At 35.6% G+C, this 9,913-nt stretch overlaps 1 protein-coding gene across 1 annotated transcript; it reads left to right on the top strand.

Annotated features, from left to right (window-relative positions):
- Nucleotides 1-687: 687 nt before the first annotated feature.
- On the top strand, nt 688-9,463 carry LOC115972201. The gene is made up of 5 exons (XM_031092406.1): nt 688-966; nt 2,332-2,636; nt 3,174-3,312; nt 8,742-8,827; nt 8,956-9,463. The coding sequence occupies exons 2-5, from the start codon at nt 2,373-2,375 to the stop codon at nt 9,082-9,084; spliced, it is 618 nt and encodes a 205-aa protein (XP_030948266.1). The 5' UTR covers nt 688-966; nt 2,332-2,372; the 3' UTR covers nt 9,085-9,463.
- Nucleotides 9,464-9,913: the final 450 nt, after the last annotated feature.

Here is a 9,913-nt window from a genome sequence, read left to right as displayed (position 1 = left end):
GATTTGTTTATGATTTTGGTGGTTGGGGGTTGAGGTTGTGGGTGGTGGTGACAATGGCTGTGGCGATGGTTGAGTGGTTGGTTGTTAAGTGGGTTTCGTGGCTGGTGGGTTATGATTGGTGGTAGCTGGTGTTTTTTTTTTTTTTTTTTTAATTTTTTTATTTGTTTTCAATGGTGGTGGCTGGCGGAGAACGAAGAGATCAATTGGCGTTGTCGGCGTTGGGTAGGGGCTTGGTTCGGCGGTGAGTGGAGGAATTGAAGCTTGCAACAAGAAGAAATGAAGAGTGTGAGGACGACTAAGGGGAGGGAGGAGCAACAGGAAGAAATGGGGAAGGAGGAGAAAGAAAAAAAAAATTAAAATATTCTAACCATAAGTGTGAACACAAAATAATTTTTTTTTTTTTTTTTATACCTTTGAGCTATAGTATACATCTATTTTTAGATGTGCATTGTAGCTGAGTTGCCGAATTTTTTTTGGCTTAAATCTACTGCTGCAACTCCACTTTTATGATTAGTGACATTAAAAATAGTATTATAATTATTTAGCACCGCTACTTAGACCGGTCTTAAAAGGACATATATACTCTCCTAACCGAGTAACAGTGGTGGTTTTTTTTTTAGCTCAATTATATATTTTGGAACCAGGTTGAAATTCTATGTATATATATAAAAATAAATAAAAGTAAAAACAATAAAAAAAACTTTCACTTTCTCACAGTTTCTCTCCCGAAAACAATACCCAAAAACTCTCTCTAAGATCTCTCAAAAACAAAATCGCCGATCAAACTCTCTTTCTTCCATCTCCTTCTTTTTCTTCTTCACGCAGTCCCATCACAATTTTCTTTGTTGATTTTCCTAATTCCCCCATCTCTCTTCGGTTCTCCCTCTCAACCTTCGATCTTTCTGACTCTGACCCCTGCTTTCACACCCAACACACAACAGTGGCGTGAACACTCTTCTCATCTACGTAAGTAGCTCAGTTTTGCTTGCTTTTTTTCTTTTTTGGGGCTATTTTTTTAATTGCTTTTTGAGAGATTGTTCAAAATGTGATATGTGGGTTTTGTTCTGTGTAAGCCTTTTGTTTGTTTCTTGGGAAAGTTTTATTCAGTTTTAGTAAATTTGATGTTTCTAATGTTCTTTCAAGATCGGGTTTTTATTATTGCAAGGGCCAGTTTCGAGTGTATGATTTTTTGAAATTGTGTTCTACCCCATGCATGACAGGAAGTTTGATGGGTTTCTAAAGCTTTGATCTCAGAAATATGAACAAGACACATTTAAATTTGCCTGGATCAATGCACAAGAAAGAACCCCTATACGTTTATGCTCAGTGAATTCAAAGAACTGATATATAGTTGCATACATTCCTTTCACAACCAAATATTCAATTCTTACATTATTAGTACTTATCAAAGTGCACTTTTATAGCAATGGATTTAACTATATATGAATTGTATTCACGTAGCCTAAGTTTTTTGTTATCATTTTCAAGTCATAGTACCTTCAAGTAAACTAAATAATTTGTGGATTTCAAGTTAGTTCAATTAGTAAAGTCTCTAATTGTTGAAAAAGAGATTGAGGTTCAATCCCTGCCTACATCAAAAATCGATTGATGACTTGGTCTGATGATAAAGAGCTATCATTAGGAGTAGACGCTGTAGGTTGAAACTCTAAAAAAAAAAAAAAGAAAAGTAAACTAAATAATTTCAATATTTATTTAACATAAAAAGGAGTATTTCCGAAATGTGAGGAGAGCATGTATTATACAGCATCAGCAACAATTTTGCAGGGGTATTGATAATAGAAAGGATTATCTTGAGTTTTCATTCATTTTTGCACAGTAACCTAAGATATTTCAAGGGAAAAAGAAAAAGAAAAGGGGGAATGAGCATCAATGTTGAAGCTGTGGCTTTCTGCAGAAATTTTTTGTTTTGTTTGTTTGATTGTTAAATCCATAGTTATTGCTGCTTCTCAACTAAATAAAGTGTTTTGTAGCTCTGTTTTATTGTAGGAATTAAAATTATATATAGAATATAATTTTTTAAGCAGCTAAACACATTGGCATGACAACAATCTAAATTCTGATTGGCATGTATAAGGCTTGCTTTTTTGTTCTTCAAAAAGAAGTTTATGACTGCATGTGTAGTTCTTTTCCAGTTGTAGTTACTTTTTATTCAATATGTTCTCTTCTATTAATGTTTACTGAATGTTTGTTGAAAATTGGATTCTTATTGTTTTTAATTGTTTTGCCAATGGTGTAATTTGTTTTCATAAATATTGTAGCAAAAAAAAAAAAAAAAAAATTGTTTGCATAAGCATAACTACGTGTTTTCAGATATAAGAGTTGTGGATACTGGATCTGGATCCCTCCAAAAAATGAAAGGCGAGGCCCGAAAGCCGACCGGACTGGTGGTATCCACCACAGAACTCATCCGATCATTCCTCTCTACGGCCTCAGAAGATCCGCACCTCTCTCCGGAGCTCCAACAGATTGCTTCAGATCTCTTGTCCCAACATAATGTGCCGTACAAGTCACTCCGAGCTCTCTGGTTCGCTTCTCGACCCACAACCCGACCCACTCTCATCCAACTCTTCTCAGGCTCCGACTTCGTCTTCACCACCCCCAAACCTAGACACAAGGTAACTCATTTTCTCATTTCTTCATTTTTAAGCTGTGTTTGGTTGATGGGAAAATTTAGAAAAGAAAACGTATTATATTACTGCACATAATGTTTTAGTTTTGTCCAATTTGAAAAATCTTAGTTCAATTTGGTCAGATATAGCTGTATATTATATAGATGTTATGCATAGTTTAGTGGAGCTCTTTTGTTTTTTATATTTCCACAATAATTTTGAGATTTAAACTAGAATATCATCCTAATTCTATGTATCAAAATTCTTTTTCTTTTTCTTTTCTTCCTTTTTTTTTTCTTTTTTTCTTTTTTATGAGTTTGGGATTTAGGAATTTTGATTTTTGTTAATAGTTCCTTTGTTTTCTCGGCAACCAAAATTTTAGTAATTGAATGAGTTTGTAAGCCGTGTTTGGTTGCTGAGAAAAATTAGAAAAGAAAATGAATTATTATATTATTGCACTTAATGTTTTAGTTTGTTGATTTTGAAAAATCTTAGTTAAAAAATGATTATTTTATGTGTTTGGGGGGTTGTTTTGAATTTCAGAGTGAAGAATTGAAGACAAGGCTAAAAAAGCTTGAGGAATTAGCAGAAAAGAAAGCATATGCAGAGCTCGTTAAGGATATTACACCAAAGGAGGATGACTCTGAGCCTTTCTCTTCTTACAAGGATCAACTAGGCTTTGGTAAGCTTTCTTTTCTTTTTCTTTATTTGTCATTTAATTCTTGTGCTAGTCAAGGGTTTATATATCCTCAATAGGAAATTTGAATGTAGAGAAACATTGAGTTTCACATCGAATTCAATTATAAAAGCACAAATATATATGAGTTTATTGAAGTTGTGATGTTATTTTTGCAAGATTTGCCCAAACCTGGTCCCTTTGACATTATTGATGAATTAACATAAACTTTTGGTTTTGGGTGACATTTTGTACTTATCAAAAAAATATAAACACTTGGTTGTCCACTTTGAATCTTTGATATAATTATTTAAATTCCATTTTCAATTTGCATGGCCCTTTTTTCCCCTTGTCTAACTATTGAATTCAGCCATACTTTATTCTGCAACTATCCCAAATCGGAGAGCCAAATTCTGATTGTTAGAAAGATCTTTGAATTTTTTTTTTGGGGCAATGCAAGTGAAAGGAATGGAAGCATAGCTTGTGAATCTTGTGATAGATTAACTTATCAAAGGGTGGGGGGGACTACGGATAGGTTGACTGAAGGTCGTGGTTAAGGCTCACTAGTTACAAGGATTGAGTATGAAGAAATGTTATGCAATGCAAGACTTGGTCTTACCATTGTGAAACTGTGGCTTCTTAATTTATAGCTACTTATGAGAAAAACTTAAGTAGAGATATATTGTAGTGGGAACCCTATCCAAAATACTTGGGGGTTGTTTGAATATAATGTGGTAATTCAAGTGCTCATTGTGCTCTATATGGTACTGCACAGTACATATAAAACATCCTTATAGGATCATCCCGTTTTCTATACTGTAGCATTGGCTTTCATTTTCAATAATTACCTGTGTTTTGATTATTATTATTTATTATAACTTTATAAGCAACCCTTTATTTTGATTCTGTATAAAAAAAAAAGTTAAAAATTTAAATATACAGTTCTACTTCCATTGGATCATCAAGGTTCAACCATATTCTTGGTAACTTAATTTTTGTGTGTTTTGTAAACTCATTAAGTGCTCAAAATCAAAATTTCTGCCTTTAATTGTTTTGCGTTTGATAACATTTTTTCTTAAATGATATGAGGCTCTCTCTCCCTACATCCTCCTCACCATCTACACTCAGCTTACCACCACCATCACAACCACCACCACAATCACATGGTTTCCACCCTCTCCCCACAACAGTTTCCTTTCCAACACCTCCTCAACCCTTTTTTCCCTTGGCCTTTACCCCAGACATACTCCACGCCACACCAGGAGCCTTTTAACCAGTTTGCATCACACATCATCCCACCCAACCTGCCATCAATCAATACAAACCAACCACCCGAGCCAAATACAGAGAAACCTAACTGAGAAATTTCCATCCACAAACAGGTCCAACCTCAACCTCTGGTGACCGAAGTAACAAAAGAGCCCCTTAAACCAATAAGGAGGGAAGGGATAACGGAGCGAGAGGGGGAAAGCAGGGGCAGAAAAATTTTTCAAGTAGAATCTAAATTCTATGAACTGCTCTTGTTAGAGGATGGGAATAGCCACTGCCTGCAAATAATCGAAAAGGGAAAAAAGAGCATGAGTAATATTATTTTGGGCAAGGCAGGGATAAAGTGGTTTTGTGCGTCTATGGAAGAAGTTGTTAAGCTACCATCAGATCAGAAGTTGATTAAATCTTTCCGAGAGGCAGGGAGGGTGATCAGTGATTGTTTTGCAGAAGCACAAGAATGATCGGGGGCGATACATTTCGGTATCGGAATATGGGGCCTCAATGCTTCTTTCATCATTCTCATTCCAAAAAAACTTGGGGCAGTAGAATTTAAGGATTTCCGGACTATCAGTCTGATTACTGGGTTCTATAAAATCATGGCGAAGGTTTTGGCCAATAGGCTTGAAAAGATGCTTGATTAGGTGGTGTCTAAGCCTCAAAATGCTTTTGTCAAAGAGCAATAGATCCTGGATTTAGTGTTGGTTGCCAATGAATGTTTAGATAGTCACCTCAAATCCGGATTACCAAGGGTTTTGTGCAAGCTAGATTTGGGGAAAGCGTATGATCATGTGCATTGGAATTTCTTGTTGTATATGCTTCGTAGGTGTGGTTTTGGTTCTAGATGGAGGCAGTGGATTTTCTCTTGTATTTCCACAATTCGCTTTTCGGTGATTGTGAATGGTAGTCCATGTGGTTTCTTCCACAGTTCATGGGGCTTGAGACAGGGAGACCATTTGGCCCCTCCTTTGTTTGTTATTGTTATGGAGGCCCTTAGCAGGATGTTTGAGAGAGCTAGACTTGGCAATTTTATCTCGGGTTTTTCCTTGGGTGGTATATCTGAGGGACAATTAGAAAAATCTCTCATCTCCTTTTTGCAGATGAAATGCTGATTTTTAGGGGAGCAGATCCGGAGCAAATTTGGCATTTGAAAGCAGGTTTTGTCTGGTTTCAGATTATATCTGGCTTGAAGATAAATTTGGGGAAATCTGATCTGGTTCCCGTTGGTGATGTTTTCAATGTGGAAGCTTTGGCTGGTATTTTAAGATGCAAAGTAGCAATGTTACCAATGACCTATCTGGGTCTCCCCTTAGGTGCTACTTTTAAGTTAAAGGCTATATGGACTGGTGTGCTGGAGAAGATGGAGAGGCGGTTGGCAGGGTGGAAAAGATTGTATCTTTCTAAGGGAGGCTGAATTACTTTATTAAAGAGCACCTTATCCAGCCTACCTACCTACTTTTTATCTTTGTTTCCTATCGAGGTGAGTGTTGCCCGGCGTATTGAAAAATTACAAAGGGATTTTCTGTGGGGAGGATTAGGAGATGAGTTTAAATATCATTTGGTTAAGTGGAAGATTGTTTGTGCACCGGTTAAAAGTGGGGGGTTTGGGTGTTCGCAATCTGGTATTCTGGTTCTTTTTAACAAGTCTTTTTTGGGGAAATGGTTGTGGAGATATGCTGTGGAAAGGACTGCTTTGTGGAGAAGGGTCATAGATTCTAAATATGGTAGCATGTGCTCTGGTACTCGAATAGAATGCAGGGTCCTTATGGGGTTGGTTGTTGGAAATATATAAGGAAGGGGTGGGGTGATTTTTGTTGTTTTATTATATTTAAGGTGGGGGATGGTTCTTCTATTAAATTTGGCATGATCCATGGTGTGAGGGACTTCCTTTGAAAAATAACTTCCCAGAGCAATACAATATTGCCAATATGGAAACTTCAGCGGCTGAGTTGCTGTCTTTTTCAGCGGGAAACTACCATTGGAATATTAATTTTATTCAATCCGTTCAAGATTGTTTGATAATATAGTGTGTTTGATATGAAGTATAGTGTTTGATAATATACATGGAAGGGAAATTCTTAATATGTAATATAGTGTGTTTGATAATATAGTTCAATACTTCAATTCAAAATTTATTAAGAGAAAAATCACTTAATTCATTAAGTTGCAATACCCCAAATGTTTTATTCAGACAATTATTCACACCACCATGAAAATATTCATGCCATCTTCACCACAATCGCCCACAATCACCACCAGGCCCCATCTCTGCTACTAAAACTTTGTGACTGCCACCACGATCACCACCATCAATAGGAAAATATTAATACCACTACCACCTCGCAGTTACCATGATCACCACCATCACTATGTTGTCATTGTTGCTGTCACAATTACCACCACTAGGTCCACTACCATGCTGCTATCACCACCACCCCATCATCATCATTCATCGCCTTTATAATCACCATAAAAATTGCTAATCTAAGAAGCATAGACACCCAAAAATCTCCAGCATGTTCATGTCAGACATGTGTTGGACATGGACACACCTAGGACACTATTGCGTGTGTGTCCTTAGTGTATCGGGAGGGAAAAAATAATTTTTCATGTAAAAGAAATTTTTTTTGATTTTAGATATTTTTAAGAGATTTTGATAGTTATTAATTATGAAAACTTAATACAAATATAAAACATGCCTAAAAGTAAATAAAATATACCTAAAGTTATATTTTATCAATTAATTGTGGTATCCCCACCTTGTACTTGAGTCCCAAATTTTTAAGAATTGCTGCTTCGTTGTGTCTCTTGTCGTGTTGTGTCTGTGCCACAATTTTTAGCTGCTAAATATTACCATAATATTGCCACCACTACCACTTTCCCATTGTCGCCAATGCCACCATTAAGATTGTTAATTTTGCCACAACAATTCCACTGCAATGAAGACCAGTGTCACTCCTTTGTTCATGGGTAATTAATACCCCACCATCACTCCCTTGCTGTTATTGCTACCATTAGCTCCACCACTGTTATCACAATTATCATCTCAACTACTACTATCACCATCACCACACACATAAAAATTGACATAGTATTCATCACATGTATTTTAAATTATCTATCTTTCAGAATTCAACTATTTTAATTATCAATTTGTATTATTAAATTCAAAATCAAATTTTCAGTTTTTAAAGTTCAGTACTTATAATTTAGTTCTGAAGTTTTCATTGCTAACATTTTCTGTTTGTCAAATAACGCCCAAGTTAAGCTTCCTGTCATCATTCCATGTTTGAGAGGCATGCCACAGTCCTGTTCCCATTTCATTTGTGACTGATCTAAATTCTAGGTAAAGAATAAAAGAAGATCTATACTTAAAAAAAAAATTGTTGTTCTTCTAGATTGATGAATCAGCTTCATTGCCTTGTTTTCTATGAGCAAAACATGTTGCATTGGCACTATGGGCTGGTTTATTACTGAGAGACCTGTATCAGTTTGGGTTCTCTATGTACGATGATGATGATGAATTTAGATTTTGGCTAATCACTTGTCATAGAAAATTGTTTGTAATTTGGGAGGTTTTATTGACAATTTTGGATAAATGGGAAAAAACTGGAGGTCAATAATGTGAAAAATACTAGGTAAGGATTTTGGAAGTTTTATTTCAATCAAATGCTCATTTCATTGAGACTTTTTTTTTTTTTTTTTTTGGTGTCAATTTCAGTGTTATTGATTAACTTAAATTCTGATAATTTGGTCACCTTTCTCTTTTATTTTTTTATTCTGCTCTATGATTTTGCAATTTTCTGTTTTCAACTATCCTTTGATTCAGAGCTCTCAATATGTACTTTATTATTTAAATTTGGTTTCCGTGTGTGTGTGTGTGTGTGTGTGTGACTTTAAGATATTTTCTTTTGTAAAATTCACATTTTCTCCGAAGTCATGGTTAATCATAAACTTCTACAGGTTTACATGTTGTGTGTGTGTGTGTGTGTGTGTGTGTGTGACTTCAAGATATTTTCTTTTGTAAAATTCACATTTTCTCCGAAGTCATGGTTAATCATAAACTTCTACAGGTTTACATGTTGTGTGTGTGTGTGTGACTTTAAGACATTTTCTTTTGTAAAATTCACATTTTCTCCGAAGTCATGGTTAATCATAAACTTCTACAGGTTTACATGTTGTGGTGACAATGTTTACTGGCTATTTGGTTGGATATGCTGCATTCAGAGCGTTATTTAACCACAGTCCTGTCATGGTACCATCTAAAAGACCTCTTTTTGTTTTCCGTCATTTATTACAGTTAACTATTATTTTGAGCATCATTTTCTTTGTTGTTTCCTGGCGCATAATTGAAATTGATGCTACTCTAAAATCTCTCTGTAGAATGTTGCTGGAGGGATTCTTGGACTGGTTGGTGCGATGCTTGTAGAAACACTTCTTTTCATAATTAGAACTTCCAATCAAGATTCTAGATCTTCGTCTTCTGCTTCCAAACTAAAGAAGAATCAATAGGCTTGGGCTTAAGAGATTGGGCGTCTGTTCTTTAGTATGTTGTTCACTCTCAGCTACCTATAAAGATCTTTTGACAATATTGTTGAACCAGTTCACTCACACAATGTCAGGGCATGTAACCCTCTTACTACGTCAAGCTGTGCATGGAAAGCAGCACATATGTGCTTGCAGGGATTTTTTATCTCCCGATTCTCCCCAAAGTTCTTTTCTTGTATTTAGTTATGTCTCGTGTTGTTTTCTTTTGCATCCTTGAACATGTATTTGAATGTATAGGCTCTCTTTTTTCTTTTTCGGTGTATGCCCCTATGCCTCTGTTATATGATCTCTTTTATAATGACTTAACAAAACAAGAAAAAGCAAAAGGGTATGTCAAGGCTTCTATAATGCTAATTTAGTCTATAGTAACTCTTTGCATTTGCCAAACTCTAGCTTTGATTAGGAATCATGAATGTATATGTAAACCGAAACTTTCAGAGAGATTATGATGCAGGGTTGATGAAAGTTGCTGGGTTATGCAAGGCCCTTTTGATCCACTCTGTTGTAGGCCCTTAATCCTGAGGTTTGAACTTTGAAGAGCTGCATGGTTGTGTTCTATGAGGCTAACCGTATACAATAAACATTTTTCCTAGACATTTTGACTCGTGAAATAAAATTTGTGTGAACCTTCATCTAGTATATTTTCCAACTCGTTATAAAACAAAAGGTCTATTTTCCACCTCTTTTTTTATTTTTATTTTTATTTTTATTCCTTGGCATGTTTTCCACCCCTTATATGTAGAAGACACAAATGGTGGAATAAAAGTATGTATGAAGTTTAGGTTGTGTTTAC

The sequence above is a fragment of the Quercus lobata genome, chromosome 12, assembly GCF_001633185.2.
Source record: "Quercus lobata isolate SW786 chromosome 12, ValleyOak3.0 Primary Assembly, whole genome shotgun sequence".
Classification (NCBI taxonomy): Eukaryota; Viridiplantae; Streptophyta; class Magnoliopsida; order Fagales; family Fagaceae; genus Quercus; species Quercus lobata.
The sequence above is the reverse complement of the archived record's forward strand: the minus strand, read 5'-3'. Positions and strand labels throughout refer to the sequence as shown.

Excerpts from the sequence above, each read along its gene's own strand:
- LOC115972201 (XM_031092406.1), top strand. The coding sequence starts at position 2,373 with ATGAAAGGCGAGGCCCGAAAGCCGACCGGACTGGTGGTATCCACCACA. Across the intron at positions 2,637-3,173 it reads CCCCCAAACCTAGACACAAG|AGTGAAGAATTGAAGACAAG; the intron begins GTAACTCATTTT and ends TTTGAATTTCAG. Across the intron at positions 3,313-8,741 it reads CAAGGATCAACTAGGCTTTG|GTTTACATGTTGTGGTGACA; the intron begins GTAAGCTTTCTT and ends AAACTTCTACAG.